The sequence below is a fragment of the Myotis yumanensis genome, unplaced genomic scaffold (genome assembly GCF_028538775.1).
Source record: "Myotis yumanensis isolate MYYU_CA2020_CCGP unplaced genomic scaffold, mMyoYum1.0.hap1 SCAF_3, whole genome shotgun sequence".
Lineage (NCBI taxonomy): Eukaryota > Metazoa > Chordata > Mammalia > Chiroptera > Vespertilionidae > Myotis > Myotis yumanensis.
In genome coordinates, this window is record NW_027223754.1 from 193,083,909 (window position 1) to 193,102,324 (window position 18,416).

At 49.0% G+C, this 18,416-nt stretch overlaps 2 protein-coding genes, 1 long non-coding RNA gene and 1 pseudogene across 3 annotated transcripts; 2 read left to right on the plus strand and 2 right to left on the minus strand.

Annotated features, from left to right (window-relative positions):
* Positions 1 to 2,257: 2,257 nt before the first annotated feature.
* LOC139007385 (uncharacterized) lies at positions 2,258 to 7,281 on the minus strand. The gene is made up of 2 exons (XR_011470845.1): positions 6,795 to 7,281; positions 2,258 to 3,102 (listed from the first exon to the last, which is right to left on the minus strand). It is a non-coding gene; the product is annotated as an uncharacterized lncRNA (long non-coding RNA).
* A 291-nt stretch (positions 7,282 to 7,572) lies between these two features.
* Positions 7,573 to 10,109, plus strand: LOC139006509 (small ubiquitin-related modifier 2 pseudogene; annotated as a pseudogene).
* Positions 10,110 to 12,152: 2,043 nt separating this feature from the next.
* SPSB2 (splA/ryanodine receptor domain and SOCS box containing 2) lies at positions 12,153 to 15,064 on the plus strand. Its single transcript, XM_070410759.1, has 3 exons — positions 12,153 to 12,271; positions 12,754 to 13,500; positions 14,696 to 15,064. Exons 1-3 carry the CDS (start codon positions 12,181 to 12,183, stop codon positions 14,821 to 14,823), a joined length of 966 nt encoding a protein of 321 aa, XP_070266860.1. The 5' UTR covers positions 12,153 to 12,180; the 3' UTR covers positions 14,824 to 15,064.
* Positions 15,065 to 15,172: 108 nt separating this feature from the next.
* TPI1 (triosephosphate isomerase 1) lies at positions 15,173 to 18,357 on the minus strand. The gene is made up of 7 exons (XM_070410760.1): positions 18,138 to 18,357; positions 16,953 to 17,076; positions 16,783 to 16,867; positions 16,576 to 16,708; positions 16,213 to 16,298; positions 15,866 to 15,953; positions 15,173 to 15,734 (listed from the first exon to the last, which is right to left on the minus strand). The coding sequence occupies exons 1-7, from the start codon at positions 18,355 to 18,357 to the stop codon at positions 15,616 to 15,618; spliced, it is 855 nt and encodes a 284-aa protein (XP_070266861.1). The 3' UTR covers positions 15,173 to 15,615.
* Between the last annotated feature and the right edge of the window lie 59 nt (positions 18,358 to 18,416).

The following is an 18,416-nucleotide window of genomic DNA, read 5'->3' on the forward strand; positions in this document are numbered from 1 at the left end:
CCCCCATGTGGGGCATGCAGGAGGCAGCTCATCAATGCTTCTCTCTCATCATTGAGGTTTCTCTCTCTCTCCCTCTCCCTTCCTCTCCAAAATCAATAACAAAAATATATTTTAAAAAATTATCAAGGATAAACAAAAGGGAATTAGATGACTGACTGGTTAGGGAGGAGTGGCAGGGGCACTCGCTGTCTGCAGTAGGTGCGCTCTTTCTCCCGCAGTTTCTAACCTAACCCGTGTCCCTACTTGCAGCCTCCCTCCTCCAGGGTGAAAAAAAGGTCCTCTCCCGCGGAGGGTCCCCAGACAGAGCTGAAAGGAGAGGGGGAAGGGGAAGCAAAGAAAAAGGATGGAGGAAAGGAGCCCCCTACGTGTAAGGAAGCACTAGTCCCTTCCACTCCACTCCACTTCCGCTGCACGTCCGCCGGCTCAGAGGCCTCGCTTCCGCCCTGGGGCCTTTGTTCCGGGACAGAACCTTCCAGACGCGAACGCTGGCGCCGGAAGGAGGTTGGCCGGGCGGAAGCGGCGGTCCAGGGCAGGGCCCTGGGGTAAGGGCTCCCGGCTCCATCGCGGCCGTGGGGAGAAGCGGGTTGAGAGGAGGCCCCAGCACCGGCCGCGGCCGCTGGGGGGCGCGCGAGCCCCTCGGGCCGCAACCCGCCTGCCCACGTGATCCGCCCGCCCACGTGATCCGCCCGCCCACGTGATCCTCCGGCCGGTCCGGAGTCAGCGCCCCGCCCGCGCGGTGACGTAACTGGCTTCCGCAGCTCCTGGCGCGGCTGACATTTTCTGGCGTCGCCGGCTAGTCACCGCCCTTGGGTTTTGCAGAATGGCTTGTCGTTTCACCTTTCCAAGTCTCCGTTGCCGAATCTGTAAAAATTGGGATAGTTTTATTGAGGTTTCAATGAGATCGTAGACATTTAATGTGAACTCAGCCCTACTCATTAAACAGGGCAGAGGTAGCCGCCACGGTTCGTGGCGGGGGTGAGATGGTGGGCTGGACTATGCTCTCTTGGCACCAGTTCTGGGCCTTTCAGTGTGTATCTTGTGAAGCTGACTGTGATTCTAGTGTTTGGTTTTTAAAACAAGATTCTAGGCAGTGGTGCTCAACCTTCTGGCCCTTTGAATACAGTTCCTCATGTTGTGACCCAACCATAAAATTATTTTCGTTGCTACTTCATAACTGTAATGTTGCTACTCTTATGAATCGTAATGGAAATATCTGATATGCAGGATGGTCTTAGGCGACCCCTGTGAAAGGGTCGTTCGACCGCCAAAGGGGTCGCAACCCACAGGTTGAGAACCGCTGTAAGTGTTTTAAGATGCCTTCTCTCCGAATAACAGTACCATCTGACGGCATTCTAACCACATTTACCGCAATCACTCTCCATGCTGGAAACAACGAGCTGACTTACGGAGGGTGGTATGCCCGAGTCCATGTGGCACATAAATACGACCTCAGGAAATCCACACATGCAATCAAAATTCAACACATTTGTGAAGCAAGTCATCAAGTTCTCCTGTAACTACTCCAGTGACAGCAAAGTTCATGTGATAACTCTTTTTTTTTTTTGTATAAGCAAAAGTGGAAATTTATTGAAGAACAAGTACAGACTCCCACATGGGGAGGGGGAAAGGGTCCCCTGATCACTCTTTAATGAAGACTGAAAGAGCACTAAATTTATGCCTGGAAGAAATGAACCAGAAATCTGTCACTAACAATGGCAGTATGTGGCGAAAAAAATAAAAATAATTTTTTAAAAAGGAGAGAAAAGAAAAGCTCTTGGTCTCAAGTCACAGTTCAAACCTCCTGCCAGAGAAGACAGCCTTTGGGTGGAAGGATTTCCCAACCAGCCAGATGGCATAAGAGTTTTAGAAACCACCTTAACCTCAAAAACGTGCAAACTGTTGGTGAGGCTGTATCTGGAGCAGTGGTTCTCAACCTTCCTAATGCCGAGACCCTTTAATACAGTTCCTCATGTTGTGGTGACCCCCAACCATAAAATTATTTTCGTTGCTACTTTATAACTGTAATTTTTCTACTGTTATGAATCGTAATGGAAATATCTGATACGCAGGATGTATTTTCATTGTTACAAATGGAACATAATTAAAGCATAGTGATTAATCACAAAAACAATATGTAATTATATATGTTTTCCGATGGTCTTATGCTGGGGTCCAGCCCCAGCGGTCCAGGGGTTCCCAAAGGTGTGGACGGAGTCGGCGAAGGATGTTTTACACAGAGACAGCGTTCAGAACTCTCTAGCTTTCCTCAGTCTCCGTGGATCTTCCCTGTGCCTGGCTGAGGCCACAGAGAGAGATCCCAAGGCAAGCTGAGCCTTTATTTTATACTGAGCGGTAAACAAGGTAGTGGTTTCCATAGTCACACAGTAAGTTACACTGTTGTAAGTTTCACTTGTTTTTGTTCTTGTAAGTTTCACTTGTTTACACTGCTCTTGTAAGTTTCACTTGTTTTTGTTCTTGTTGCACTTCCCTCAGCCCATTAACTTCCCGAGTAAGATCTAGGGAGCTTTATACAAGGTCAAGCCTAATTATGCTAAGAGGACTGTGCTCTCTAAGCTGGGAATTGTTTATGACTTTGCCCACAGGTCAGTCCGAGGCTTAACCCTATATCAGTTCCCCACATCTCACCCTTCTTTTATTTTTTAAGCTACCATAATAACGGTAAAATTTAAGCATCAAGAACAAAACTCTGGCTATTAAAACAATAACAAAACAATGCCAATGCAAAACCTAAAACATTTTAAAACTTATGCATAACATTTCAAGAACAAAAATGTCTTAAGTCCCAATTTCAACATCCAACAGTTCTGAGTCCAAGTTTCAATGTCCGACAGTTCCTTATGTGTACATGTCAGCAATGATATTTCAGTTCTTGATGGTGGACAAATGGTGGCAATGCAGGTCCAACCCTCTCTGGTTTGATCCTGGGCAACCTGCAGTGACGCACAGCTGCTGACTGCTAGCATGGCAAAGTGTCGTCAGCGTCCTCCATCTCTGGATTGTTTTTCCTCTTGTCTTCATGGCTGGAGCATTCCTGATAATTCATCTCTGTTGCAGGAATCCACATGGTCTTGAAGTTGTTTTCTGAAAATATACAAACATATTCTCGACCGAAGGTTAATAAAGGGAATTTTACTTGGGGTCCTTTTTATATTTGCCCAAATGATTTTCCTTTGGCTTATTTTGACACCGTGTGTGTTTTCCTGGGTGTCTTGCTGTTAGCATTATAAATGAAAAAAATTTTCTAGATGTGATTTAGTTACAGGATATTTTTCCTTACATGGTATTTTTCCACTATCCCCCCTTTTTTGATTTAGTCTAGATAACTTTAAATTTTAATGTTTTTGCACAAAAATATGACTGTTTTAGGTTCATTGCATGTTAAGCAATTTTTCCATGAAATGAAAATTTTGGTTAATACTATTTGAATAATTTCAAGTTAGCCAAATATAGTTAATTTGAAAACTTGACAGCTATTTTACTGTCAAATTTAATATTCTAACAATAATCTTAATTTACACTGTAAATATTAATTGAAAGGATCACCTTACGTCCTTGAGGAGGCCCAAGCATTCCTGTTTGTTAGGCTAGATTTAAATATAGGGTCTGTTAACTAAGCCTTCGTTTATCTGGGTACCATTTTCAGCTGGACCAAGTCTCTTCTGTTATTTGGTTCCTAATCTGGGCTGGGCATGGGAAGCAAGAAGCAGCCATGGGGACAGGAGACCTTCCTCAGAAGGGGCGAGTGTTCAAGCCCCTGCACCATTGGGGGGGTGAGGATCTGTGCCCCACCTCTGTTGAACCCCAAGTTCTCTTCTGCTGGCCCCTCTGTGACTGTGCCTGTCTTAGGTTGTTCCTCCCTGAGGAATCTTACCCGTCTTTGACTAACCAGCCATGCTCCGGGGCCAAGCAGGGTGATGTGAGGTTCAGTTCTGTCTCCTTGGTAGTCTATGTCCCTCTGGCCTCCATGCCCAGCAACTGCCTTTGGATCCCCTCGCCTGCTGGCAGGGTCCCGGCATTGATCATGTATCTTGGGGAACCCAGGTTTCTTCTCCAGAGAGGACCCAGCTCATGCCATTGGGCAAGAGACAGATCCATGGTACCAGCTTTTCATGATCCCAGCTTGAACGAAGAGCTCAGATAACAGGTGTAGACAATTGGAATCCTCTTGGCAAAAAAAGGTCAAGAGAGGTCAATATAGAATGCTTAAGTGCCTTCCCAGGAGGGAATAAATCCCTTCAATGTCCTTAAAACATTCAAAGAATTAATTTGTAAGTTTGTTTGGGATAAATGCACAATATACTGTTGTAAAGCATCAAAAATTAAGACTAAAACTTGTAGAATAATACCATGTAAGAATATTCTTTGCTCTAGGTCATGACAACTTAATTTTAAACTGGCTGTCTCAAGGTTTGGAATGAGGAAACTAGTTAGCAAAAAAAAAAGCAATTTACAGAAGCAGAGACAGCATGCTCTCAAATTACAGTTTTGGGTAAACACATTATCTAGAGTCCTTGGGTAACCTAGGTTAAACTTAGGCATGTTATCTAAATTTACAGTTTTGGGTCTCCAGAACACTGAGTTGACACGCTAACTGGAGCCCTCTGACCTTGGGATAGCTGTGCTGTCCTTCCCAGGTAAAGGAAAAATGTGCCTTCTAAGACCAGTATGAAAAGTTATAGTTTTTACCTGAATTAATTGTTACCATACTTCACTTTACCTACCGTGCCCCAGGTGGTCTCTGGGCTGTTGGTTGTCTGGTTTGTCTTCCTCCTGCTGGGTTATACTCGGAGAACTTCAATTTAAAAAGAAATCTTTTTCTTTTACAAAAAGTAACCTATAGGGTTACTTCCTGGATGTTGACTGATAGTGCTGCAAGGCCATGTATTACAAGTCAAAGTCATGAAACATTTATGGTGACTGTACTTTCAGATTTGGTATTTTAACAGCAAATCATTAGATTATCCTATAAATATTAGTGGAAGATATTTCAAAATTTTAAAATTTCTCCTTTTTATTAAATTTAAGATAATATTTTTAAACAGCATTCCCTATCGGCTTATTTGCATATACAGAGGGACCATGGGAAGCCTTCAGTAACTTTTTAGAAGAATTTTACTTTACTAGGATTCAATTGCTCACAAAGATTAGTAAATTTAGTAACGTTTTATTCTGATACACGAGGTGCAAATGCTGCCCCACCTCCAGCCTAATTTAAAATGCAGCGGCGAGGAGCTTTTGTTATTTTAAATTACATCTTAAAATTCTACTGCTGTATTTTAAGAAATATCAAACAAAACTTGTTTTGCCCTTTCTTAGAGGCAAAACTTAAAATATATTTATTAATTTATATTTGATAAAGCTTTCCATGTGATTTCAAGTATATTAAATTGGCTTTATTAAAAAATTTAAGAAAAGAGAATAAACTTTTGAAAACATTTCAGGGCCCGTGAAATGTCCCAAAGTCATTCCTTGGTTATAGTTTTGAAATCTAACTTGAAAGACCATCAAATATATATGTGTATATATGATTTAAAGATTACATACCTTTTATAATTATTAAGAGATATCAATTAAATTTAAACTGATCTTTGTATTTAAAAATTTAGGTTGGGATTACAGAATTTATCCTCTTTTTTCAATTAGACAAATGTTGAAATTTTACTATAATTATATGATTTCTCCCAATTTATTTAACCAGAACTTTAAACTCTTCGCTGGCAAGTTAAATATTTAGCATTTCTCAATCAGTAACATTTTTAAGAATAAACTTCAAAAATACAAGACATAATCAATAGATTTAATTCTGTCCTCTAGATTTTTCGTGAGGGAAATTTAGATTAATATTTTAGCATTTTGTTATTTCAGAATATCTAATTCAATTTAGCAAACTCCCAAAGCCTTGGGCTGCCATTGACTGGAAACAGGTAACCATTAAAATGCAGATTAGTTACATTCTTTCTACCAAGGATGGGAAACGGGGAAGCAAGCCTCTCTTTAGAAGTTTCCACTGGTAGGAAATTTTTGGCCTACCTGCTTGTCTGTTGTGGGGAGGGAGGCTAGCCCTTCCTCCATCAGAAATTGCCTTGGGCATACATACTCCTCTGTATTCACAACTTCCCACTTCAACCCCAAAAGCCCCAGCTTCACATTTCTACCGTGAATTGGCTCCACCCCTGAGCCTCAGCACCTCAAAACAAAACCCCAATTTCGAGCCAAATTGTTAGTTTTACCTTTTGTGTCAAGAGCTAACTTTGATATGTTAAAAACTAAGTAAAATCCACTTACCCAATCCAAAACAGGCATTAAAAAGAAAAACCTCAAATGCTCTCTTGTATCCATTTTAAGAGTAGGATTGGTGCTTTCCACTATTACCTGAGTCCTGATCTATCACCCCAGGGAGAGCTTGCCAATCCTGCACTTCCCCGGGGTGGAAAGGCTGCAGTGGGGTTAAGGATAAGGCTCCTTGGGCCTACCTTCTCCCATGCCTCTACATTTACCTTTCCGGCACCTTTCCTTCCTCAGAAAAGCATGGACATGTTAAAAGATCAATACAGAGTCTTTTTTCTTCTAGACTCAGTATGGTACATCTTCTCATTCTAAAGATCAATACAGAGTCTTCTTTCTTCTAGACTCAGTATGGCACATCTTCTCAATCTAAGTTCTGTACTATCCACCCACTTACCCTACTTATCCTCTATAGGGGGGTCTGCAGCACCCTGGTGGAGTCCTATCCGTCCCGAGTGTGGGGGTTCTCAATGTGTGTGGGGGCTTACCTAGGGGAATCCTGTTCGGGCGCCATATGCTGGGGTCCAGCCCCAGCGGTCCAGGGGTTCCCAAAGGTGTGGACGGAGTCGGCGAAGGATGTTTTACACAGAGACAGCGTTCAGAACTCCTCAGTCTCCGTGGATCTTCCCTGTGCCTGGCTGAGGCCACAGAGAGAGATCCCAAGGCAAGCTGAGCCTTTATTTTATACTGAGCGGTAAACAAGGTAGTGGTTTCCATAGTCACACAGTAAGTTACACTGTTGTAAGTTTCACTTGTTTTTGTTCTTGTAAGTTTCACTTGTTTACACTGCTCTTGTAAGTTTCACTTGTTTTTGTTCTTGTTGCACTTCCCTCAGCCCATTAACTTCCCGAGTAAGATCTAGGGAGCTTTATACAAGGTCAAGCCTAATTATGCTAAGAGGACTGTGCTCTCTAAGCTGGGAATTGTTTATGACTTTGCCCACAGGTCAGTCCGAGGCTTAACCCTATATCAGTTCCCCACAGTCTTAGGCGACCCCTGTGAAAGGGTCATACGACCCCCAAAGGGATCTCGACCCACAAGTTGAGAACCGCTGCTCTGGAGGAACAGGCAGCAAAATCCATCCAGAGCTACTGAAAAGAATTACTGGGCGAAGGGCTGTCTTCCAGAATATCATGAACCTGGTATCTTCTAGGAGGAAAATGCCCAACTGCTTTTGTTTCCAAACTAGGTATACAAGGCCCTGGTTTGAAGGTAGCTAATACCCTTATGACCACCCCTCCCTCCATCTCTCATATAAAGCCCAGTATGTTCTACAGGGATTCAGATCCCAGTACCGTTAGAGAAAACAAAATATGTTTGCTTGTACTGTAGCAATCAAATGTAAAGTCCAGGGAGACTGCAGCACTTTTCCTGATTTGGTTTTAGAAGGAGACTAGGACCTCAGAGAAAGGCCTTGGCTTTAGTGTTGCTGACTGCAGACAGCGGACAGCAGTCCCATGCTAAGGTACCGGGTACTTCAGGAGTGTGCTCATAAAGACACGCAGTCTTCCTCCGTACAACATCACCCCATCCTTCACTCTGCCGATCTCAGCTTGATTTGCTGTTTCAAAGCCACATCATGAGGCTGGGATTCCTCCTCTGAGCCACGAATGCTTACCTTAATATGGTAATAAGCTGGAAGAGTTGCAAGTTCTTCAGTATTGCCAGTTGCATCCTTTATATTACAGACAGGGAACAATCAAGCCTAAAACAGTCCATGCATGTTGAGAAGAAATGTGTTTAGGATGTTAAGGATATTTCATTAACAAAGGATGAAGCTCGCTGTTTCATTGTGGCCTAGCAAGTGGATAGTGGTGGCTTCTGGAAGAAACAGAAGAGCTTCTTCTTTAAAAAAAAATATATATATATATATATTTTATATATATTTATATATAATAAAAAATATTATATATATATATATTGATTTCAGAGAGGAAGGGAGAATGATAGACAGAAACATCAATGCTGAGAGAGAATCATTGATTGGCTGCCTCCTGCATGCAATCCGGACATGTGCCCTGACCAGGAGTTAAACTATGACCTCCTGGTTCACAGGTCGATGCTCAACCACTGAGCAACACTGGCCAGGCTTGAAGAGCTTACTGAGAACCACAGAGAAACACTAATAAAAACCTTGAGGGCCCTAACCAGTTTGGCTCAGTGGATAGAGTGTCGGCCTGCGGACTGACGGGCCCCAGGTTCGATTCCAGTCAAGGGCAGGTACCTTGGTTTTGGGCACATCCCCAGTAGGGGGTGTGCAGGAGGCAGCTGATTGATGTTTCTCTCTCATTGATGTTTCTAACTCTCTCCCTTCCTCTCTGTAAAAAATCAATAGAATATATTAAAATAAATAAATAAATACCTTGAGGCCCTAGCCGGTTTGGCTCAGCGGATAGAGCTTCGGACTGTGGACTGAAGGGTCCTGGGTTCAATTCTGGTCAAGGGCACGTACCTCGGTTGCAGGCTCCTCCCTGGTTGGGCCCTGGTCGGGGCACATGCAAGAGGCAACCAATCAATGTGTTTCTGTAGATGTGTTCCCCCACGTCCCGTGTGGTTCAGGGTTCAGGATATGGAAGAGGAGCTGCACACAAATGAAAGAGAAGAGACAAGAGATAATTTGGAAATATTGGGGGGCCAGGCGGGCAAGTCCAACTCAAAGGGAAGGACTTCCACAGGTGCCCAGGCCTGGCCAGCCTTTTATTCAACTCTGGTTACACATAAAGCCCTTAGGCAGGTAATTGCAGTAACAGACAGGCTATCTTAAAGGTCAGTAAATATTAGACGGATTTACTCTGAGACTATTTGATCAGGAAATAGCTTGAGCCTCCATTGTCAGGACTAGACAATCGGTGCATAACCCAGGCCCTTGCCATGGGCTCAAGGTTCACCAGCGTTCCGGGATCCTTGTTTGCACTTCTCTGATAGTGAAGACAATGGGCGGCCTCCTGCAGTTTCTCTCACATCAATGTTTCTCTCTGTCTTTCCCTCTCTCTTCCACTCTCCCTAAAAAAATCAACAGAAAAGTATCCTCAGGTGAGGATTCACAACAACAAAAAACACCTTGAGGACCTGGCATAAGGTGCAGTGCCCTCTCCCTCCTCCACCGGTGCTGCTTCTGGTGCTGCTTGTGTCCGCCTTTGGTGCGGACCTGATACCTCTTTTGTGAAGTGGCAGCTGAGGAGACTCCAGCACTGGCCGAGACCAACGAAAAACCCAAGGAAGGAGTTAAGACTGAGAACAAGGATCATATTATTTTGAAGGTGGTGGGGCAGGATGGTTCTATGGTACACTTTAAGATTAAGAGGCTTACACCACTTAGTAAACTAATGAAAACCTATTGTGAACGACAGGGTTTGTCAATGAGGCAGATCAGATTTTGATTTGATTCAATGAAACAGACACACCTGCCCTAGCCGGTATGGCTCAATGGATAGAGCGTTGGCCCAGCGACTGAAGGGTCCCGGATCAGTTCTGGTCAAGGGCGAGTACCTCTGTTGCAGGCTCGATCCCTGGCCCTGGTTGGGCATGTGCCAGGGCCATATGTGGGGGGCAACCAATCGCTGTGTCTCTCTCACATCAATGTTTCTCTCTCTGTCTCTCCCCCTCCCTTCTACTCTCTCTCTAAAAAAAAATTAAAATTTAATGGAAAAATATCCTCGAGTAAGGACTAACAAAAAAAAGAAAAGAAAGAGAACACCTGCACAGTGGGAAACGGAAGATAAAAATACAATTGGTGTGTACCAGCAGCAGACAGGCGGTGTCTACTAAAAAGGGAACCTGCTACTTTACTCCAGGACTCTGTTCTCTAGACCAAGAAGACATTCTCAGTTAGGAAATTGCAATTTGGTTTCAACACATCTGACTACTACATACTAGTATAGTTTTCTCTATTCTTTCATTTTCCTCTTCCCCGTTCCTTTATTGTACATAAAGTAACTGATGAATGTGCACAAGCATTTGCATTTTTAAAAAACTAAATGGCCAATGCTATGTTTTGATTGACATCAGATGGAGATGGGTGGAGGGAAAACACTGGTTCTGTGAAAACACATTCTGGCATGCTCATTCAGCTCTTATCTTTATATTCCAGTAAGTTATTTTGCTCTCACTGTTTAATCAAAAAAGAACAACATAAAAATCCTTGTATACCTTGTTTGATTGGAGAATTTTAATGTTTTTCATTTATCATTGTAAAATCAAGGACAATTTTATAACTGTTTTTGTATGTGACTGTTACATGTAGGGTAATTTGTCCTTAAATAGAAATAAATTACCAAAAAAAAAAAATGAATCCTAGTTTTTCCTTCAAGTCAAGTGTCTTGTTGTTTAAATAAACTTCTTGTTTAAAATGGAAGAGAAAAAAAAAAAAGCTTGAGGAACTGATAAAATCCCCAAAAGACAAAGATATGATGAACAGGAAGAAAAGACCAGTTCAAATCTTCAAGGATATGTTGAAGTGTTCCATACTGCCAAATACCTGAATGATTTAATTTCTGAATAAAAGTGCTCTATGGAGAGAAACCTGAAAAATTACATGTGGCTAAATCTATACATTGTAAGTTTTTATAAACCGGCAATTCTGCACATAAGTATACATGAGTGTGCTCATAAAGAGAGATCGATGTTTCTCACAATACACAGCTAATTAGTGGCATAGCTTCACTCACAACCAATAAAATGAGTGCTTAGGTCCACCAGAAGACTTGTACAATACTGTACATAGCTTTCTCTGTAATAGCTAAAAACTGGAAACATTTCAAATGCCCATCAAGAGTAGAATAGATACATTGTAATACATACATACAATGGAATACTGTAAAACACTGAACAGAAGGAGCTCCTATTTCATGTAGCATGGATGACTCACAGACATAATATTGAGAAAAATAAGCCAGATGCAAAAGAAGACATACTTTATGGTTTCATTGAAGAAGAGGCAAAGCTAATCTATACGGATAGAGGTCAAACAGTAGGGACCTTTAGGGGTATAGTGTTAGGGAAAGGGCAAGAAAGGAGCCTACTGGGACGCTGGAGATACACTTGACCTTGAGGCTGGAAATGGTGGTCACATAACATATAAATATGTAAAAATTCATTGAGCAATTTACAATTAGTGGACTTTACATGTGTTACATATCAATGAAAAATAAAATGTTATTATTGCTTGTAGCATTATGGAATGTTTGAGCTATTATCAGCAAATGTTTGAGCAGTTCAGGATCCAGTGGCAACAACTGGGGAATACCATGTTTTAAACAGTCAGCTACTGCTCAAGCTGAGCTGGAGTCGGCTGTGGTTTAGGCTCGCTTCATCCGCTTGGCTATCACACAGGTCTTGCACTAATATTCATCGTAGGCCTCGATCCACAGTCATTATTTTTGTTGTCACACTGGCAAGAATATCCAGGTGGGGTGGATGACAAGTGTTCAGGTTTACATCTTTCTTATTAATATGCTTTATTTTTTTCTCTTTAATTAATATATTACAAAATTTTGCCCTGGCCGGGTGGCTCCATTGGTTGGATCCTCGTCTGGTGCACAAAAAAGTTGCTGGTTAGATTCCCAGTCAGGGCACATACTTAGGTTGCGGGTTCCATCCCGGGTCAGGGCGCGTGGGGAGGCCACAGATGGATGTTTCTCACGTCACACAGCTCATTAGTGGCATAGCTTCGCTCAAACCCAGATCGGAACCACTCCACTCTCCCAATGAGACCTGCAGTCTAGGAATGGATGGACTAGTACAGCATGGAGACCTGCGACACCTACCGCTCAGAGCCCGAAACACGGGGTTCAGAACCTCAGGCATAGAACAGGCTGACTCACAACCGAACCAGAAAGAGACCTGCCCAGAAACGGTGACCCCGAGTCCGGGACCATGGAAAGAGGCCGGCACAATGGAGGAACCCCCTTGACCCCAGGCCCCTCGTACCGAAGGGCTCAGGAGTTGGTGCCCAGGTGGCTCAAAGGTATTGACGGTGGAGAACAGACCCCCCAGAGACCCCAGAGCGATGCAAGGGAGAGATTAACGGCCCCGAGGGCCTCCCGCGGGGGCGGGGCCTCGAGGCGGGGACGTGGGCGGGGCCAAGCCTGGGGGCGGTGCTTGGAGGCGGAAGCGGCCGGCGTTCTGCGCCCGCGCCCCTCGGTGACTTAACGCCGGGTTCCTCCGCAGGCCCGGCGACCTCCCGGCTGGGGGAGCCCAGCGAGGTTCGGGGGCCACGGGTGACGCGGGCACGGGGCGGGCGAGGGGGACGGCCCGAGGGGCGGACTCGCCCGTCTCGGGAGCCCGCGATTGATGGGTGAGGGTAGGGCGATGGGCTGGGGCGCTGGAGGGAACGAAGAGGGAGGAGCGGGGCGGTGGGCCAACGGGTGAAAGGCCGGGGCGCATGGAGGAGGAGCCCCCGCCGGGTCCCCTCACGTTACCGTCTCTTCTCTCTTAACTCCTTTCCAGGGCAACCCCGAGCCGGAGCGCAACTTGCAGAAGAGAGACGCCCCAACAAGACTCTTCCGGGGAACCCTCCAGCGCCTCACCCCATGGGCCAGACGGCCCTGGCAGGGGGCAGCCGCAGCCCCCCCACCCCGCAGGCCCTGTACCCCGACCTCTCTTGTCCCAAAGGCTTGGAGGAGCTGCTCTCTGCTCCCCCTCCTGACCTGGGAACTCAGCGGCGCCACGGCTGGAACCCCAAGGACTGCTCGGAGAACATCGAGGTCCGGGAGGGGGGGCTGTGCTTTGAGCGGCGGCCCGTCGCCCAGAGCACGGACGGGGCCCGGGGTAAGAGGGGCTACTCGAGCGGCCTGCACGCCTGGGAGATCAGCTGGCCCCGCGCGCAGAGGGGCACCCACGCCGTGGTGGGTGTGGCCACGGCCCTCGCCCCGCTGCAGGCTGACCACTACGCGGCGCTGCTGGGCAGCAACAGCGAGTCATGGGGCTGGGACCTTGGGCGGGGGAAGCTGTACCATCAGAGCAAGGGGCCCGGGGCCCCCCAATATCCACCCGGACCTCAGGGTGAGCCGCTGGAGGTGCCGGATAGGCTGCTGGTGATTCTGGACATGGAGGAGGGAACTCTGGGCTACGCGATTGGGGGTACCTACCTGGGGCCAGCCTTCCACGGACTGAAGGGCAGGACCCTCTACCCAGCAGTAAGCGCTGTCTGGGGCCAGTGCCAGGTCCGCATCAGCTACCTGGGCAAAAGGAGAGGTGAGGCCCGGGGTAGGTGTGGGAGCGTGTTCTGTCACTGGTGGCTGTGGTTTGGGTTGGAAACTCAACGCCTTTACAAGGGTGGAGGGAAGGAGCCTTCATCTGACCTGCTTCCCTACCCCTTACTCAGTGCCAGGAATGGCTAAGGGTCTTCACAGCCCTTACCTAGTTTAATCCTCCCAACAGCAAGAGAGGTAAAGGTGAGGCTTGGGCATGCAACTTGCTATTAAGTGGTGAGCCCCCAGAATGGAGGGAGGCCCTCCAGGGAGCAGCGGTTCTCAACCTGTGGGTCGCGACCCCTTTGGCGGTCGAACGACCCTTTCACAGGGGTCGCCTAAGACCATCCTGCATATCAGATATTTACATTACGATTCATAACAGTAGCAACATTACAGTTATGAAGTAGCAATGAAAATAATTTTATGGTTGGGTCACAACATGAGGAACTGTATTTAAAGGGCCAGAAGGTTGAGAACCACTGGATTAGGGCTTTATGGGAGCTAGCAGCTCCTGGAGCACAGGTGCAAAGGGTTAAATGGGTACTGGGCTACGTGTACAATTTCAAAAGAGGACAGGCAGCTCCAGGCACCCAGGGTGTGTGCTAGATTCCCTGGGCTCTGACCTGTGACTCATACATGCCTACTTCCTCACTCAAACCCCAGGAAGGAGCCACTGAGCCCTCCCCCCCCCCCCCCCCCCCCACCTGGAAGGAGAGCAGTAGGGGCAGGGTTTGGGGTGGGGCTGCAGGGGAAGGACCTCCTTGGGGAAGCAATGGGGCCCGGCTTTAGACTGATGGGATTTAACTGTTCTCTGCAGTTGTAGGCTTAGCAGAGGCTGGGTACCTCTCCTCCCATCACCCATGGTGAGCTGTTGTGGAGGGCTAGCCTTCCTTCCACCTCATCAGCCCCATTCCCCAGGACTCTCTGGAATCCAAGCCTGGGCCAGCTCCACCCCTGTCAGAGCCACCTTGGCCTGTTGCTTAGAGGGCCTTAGCTAGAGCTTCACCCCCAGCTCTGACTTGGGGGGTGTGATGCCTCTGACCCTGAGAGCAGATGCAGAACGTCAGGGTGCTTTAGATCTCTTGACCAAGGTAGGAACAGACTCGGAGCAGGAGAGCGGAAGGGAACCCTATAATTTGAGGATGTCTAGCTGGTGCCTGCACCCCTACTTACCTTCCCCTCCTTCTCTCCCCCAGCGGAGCCACACTCCCTTCTGCACCTGAGCCGCCTGTGTGTGCGCCAAGCTCTGGGGGCTAGCCGGCTGGGCCAGGTATCTGCTCTGCCCTTGCCCCCTGCCATGAAGCACTACCTGCTCTACCAGTGACCCTGTGATACCACAGATTTGGGGGCCTTGATGCTACCCCTCCCCAGGGGTACTGCTGGCTTGACCAGCTACTTAAAGCCAGTGAGGCTGGGCCCCTAGTCCCAACCCAAGCTCTGAGGAGCTGAATGGCCCGAGCCACCCAGGGGGTGAAGAGAAGGAGCTGTTATTCAAGGCTGTGGCGCCTGGTACACAAGACACTTTTTTTTCCAAGTAAAAATAATGAGACCTGCTGTTGTAAAAACCTGTTTGTGGCTTTTTTTTTTTTTTTGCACAAGGGTCCTGTGGCTGCCTCAAAAAAGTAAAGAGAAATGATGTGGAAACAAGTACAATGAAGGACAAACCACCAGGCTTAATGCCAGATGTTTATTCCCACCCCCAAGTGGGACTGCTCACATACACAACACACAGGCGTTGGCACCAGGGAGGACAGGGCTCTTTCCCTGCCCGTGGCCTCAAGTACGAGATGGGAGAGGAGGACGGCTTCTCTTTCCTGCCTTCAGTGGGGACGGAGGGGCCTACGAGCAAACCCCACCCTTCTACCTCTCAGCCAAGGAGAGGCCATTTTGGTGACATGTTTTGTTCCAATTATTATAGTAAGTGGAGAAGGGGTTGTCCCGACCATTACAGGTGTACATGGTAAAGGAGAGGTACAGTTTGGATTAGGCCACAAGAAGGGGCAGGTGATACCATCAGAAGCATGTGTGGGGGTGGGGAGAGGGAGGAGCAGTTATTGGGCTTCTGAGCTTCACAGTCCTTGGCATAGCAGGAAGGGCAGGGAGATGGATTTGGGGCTTATTGTTTGGCGTTGATGATGTCCACGAATTCAGGCTTGAGGGATGCACCACCCACGAGGAAGCCATCCACGTCCGGCTGGCATGCCAGCTCCTTGCAGTTTGCCCCAGTCACAGAACCTGGAAAGGGAGGAGTGAGGGCGAATGGTCAGGGATGGGATGGGCATACTCCATTCCCACCTCAATGTCTAAGGAAGGCTCAGTCTAGTTCCCAGCCTACCCCACCTCAGGCTGGAGCCAAACCCACTCACCTCCATAAATGATGCGGGTGCACTGAGCCACTGCATCAGACACATTGGACTTAAGCCATCCCCGGAGCTTTTCGTGTACTTCCTGGGCCTAGAACAAGAAGCCAGACTAAGTTAAGACTCTTCCTGCCTTTCCCTCAAAGGGGGAACCACCCTGGGCACCAGTGACAAGGCAGTGTTGCTTCAGGGAATCCCAGAAACCCTGAGATCCCAGTTAGAACACCAGGCCCTGGAATGGATGTCCTTGGGCAATGTTCTGTCTTTAAAATGAAGGGCTGTCCCAGATGGTCTCTGCTGTCAGTTCTACCCAAGCAGGGTAGGATGAGGGTGGGGCTCCTGGGCGTGGTTACCTGCTGGGGTGTTGCAGTCTTGCCTGTACCAATGGCCCACACAGGCTCATAGGCCAGAACAACCTTGCTCCAGTCCTTCACGTTATCTGTGGGACAGAGATCACAGAAGCAGGGTGTTTAGGAGGGAGCGACCGAGCTTGGTACCAAGGTATAAAGAGGGTGGCCTGCTGCCCCCTAGTGGCTGTTTAAGAAACTCCAAGAGGCATCAATACCATGGGGCAGGTGTAGAAGTGAGAGGGAGGAAGCAAGGGTTCCCACCTTCCCCTTCCCTTTCCATGGGGATCAAGTCAGGCTGCAGGGCATCGACCCCACCCTCTGTGCCTTCATGGACTTGGCGAGGCTCATAGGTCCCTTCAGAAATACCTGCAATGACCTTGGTTTGTTCAAAAACGACCTTCTCAGTGATGCCAGCTTCCCTCTCATCTAGCTTCTCCCCGATGCAGGCGATGACTCCAAGTCCCTCGGCCAGGGCATGGGCCACTTTCTGCCCAATCAGCTGTTGAGGAACACACTTGGTGAAACACCACTCTTGGAACAAGGCGTCTCTCATCTCTTCTCCTAGTTACTAACCTCATCTGACTCCCCAAAGACGTGTCTTCTCTCCGAGTGCCCCAGGACTACCCATGTGGCTCCACAGTCTTTGATCATGCCGGGGCTGTGGGAAGAGATGAAGCCACAGTTCCACAGGGAGGAACATGAGGGACGGGTCCCCACACACCCCTCTCCCACCTGCATCTCACCTGATCTCCCCAGTGAAAGCCCCATTCATCACTTTGTAGCAGTTCTGGGCAGCCACGGCAATCTTGGGATCTAGCTTCTGCCTGGCGAAGTCAATGTAGGCGGTGGGGGGTGCACAGACCACCTCTGAGGACGAGATCACAAGGAAGCCTTCATGCTCTAGACTCCATCCAGGGCTCTGAACCCCTCGCCTTCACCAGCTTTCTGAGTTCTGCTTCCCATCCCTTTTCCCCCCAACAAGATGATCTTTGTCCACCTCCCAGATTGGGCCTGTTTCCAATTCCTAGAGCCTCCCAGGTGCCGCCGAGGCCACGGCCCTGCCCTCTGCTCTTTTAACAGCTGTGGCTCTGATTTCCTGGGGCTATTCTGGGCCTGAGCACCAACTAGACTCAGCATTCTCCGGGGGCCAGTCCAGCCTCCCTGCTAAAATAGCTCTCACAGGCCAGGCAAGGCTTTTTAGCAAAAGCAGAAAGGGCCAAGTCCGGCTGCTGTGGGGTCTCGGGGCTGCCCCTTCTGATCAGGCCGGTGGTTCTGCGATGTGGGTGGATGGGACGGGCTGAGGACAGCGCTGCGGGTGGTGGGCCGGGAGCCGAGCGGCTCCTGGAGACCCCGCGCTTCCCGGTTCCAGGCTGGAGAGCGCGTGGGGTCGCTCCTCATTCGCAAAAGGCCCGGGCTGCTTGGCCCCCGCGCAGGCGGCGGAGGGGAAGGATCGGGGGCGCTCGGCTGCTCGGGAGCGCGGGGCGGAGTCTGGGCTACGTGCGGCGGCGCACGAGCCGGGCCGGGCCGAGGGGGCAGGTAGCGGGAGGCGCGCGCGCGCACGCCCACTCGGCCGCCCGCCCCCGCCACCCCCGCCTCGGCGGGCGCCCCTCTCCCGCCCGCCCGCGGGGGCTGCCTCCGCTCCCCTCCGTGCCCGGCTCCTGGCGGTGCAGCCCGTCCTCCCAAAGGGCCATCTTCCTCCGAGGACCCACTGTCCGAGGGCACCATGAAACGTGCCCCCGACTCCCCCTCGGCACACCCCGATCCCGCGGCTGCGGGCCACGGCGCTGCGGGGTCAATGTCCGGACCCCCAGGAGCTCTCGCCCTCAGCCCTGCACCCCCTTCGCTCGGACTCCCCGTGGCTCGAAGAAGGCGCTGCCCGCCCTCCCCTCCCCTCCCCTCCCCTCTTCTCCCCGCGAGGCGAGGCTCACCCGTGTCGGCCGGCACCTTGGCGGAGTTCAGGCAGGTGATGAGTTCCCCCAGGTTCGCCTTCCGCCCATTCATCTTCCAGTTTCCCCCGACGAAGAACTTCCTGGAGGGCGCCATGTCGTCGCTGAAGCCGACACACTGAAGGTCAGCCTCACGGCGCAGCCGCGGCCACTGCCCGCTTATATAGAGCGCGGAGAAGCAGAACTCCGCCTCCTCGGCCATGGTGCGCCGCCTGCCCTGCCCAAGCCCTGCCCCGCGCCCGCCCCGCCGCCGCCGCCGCC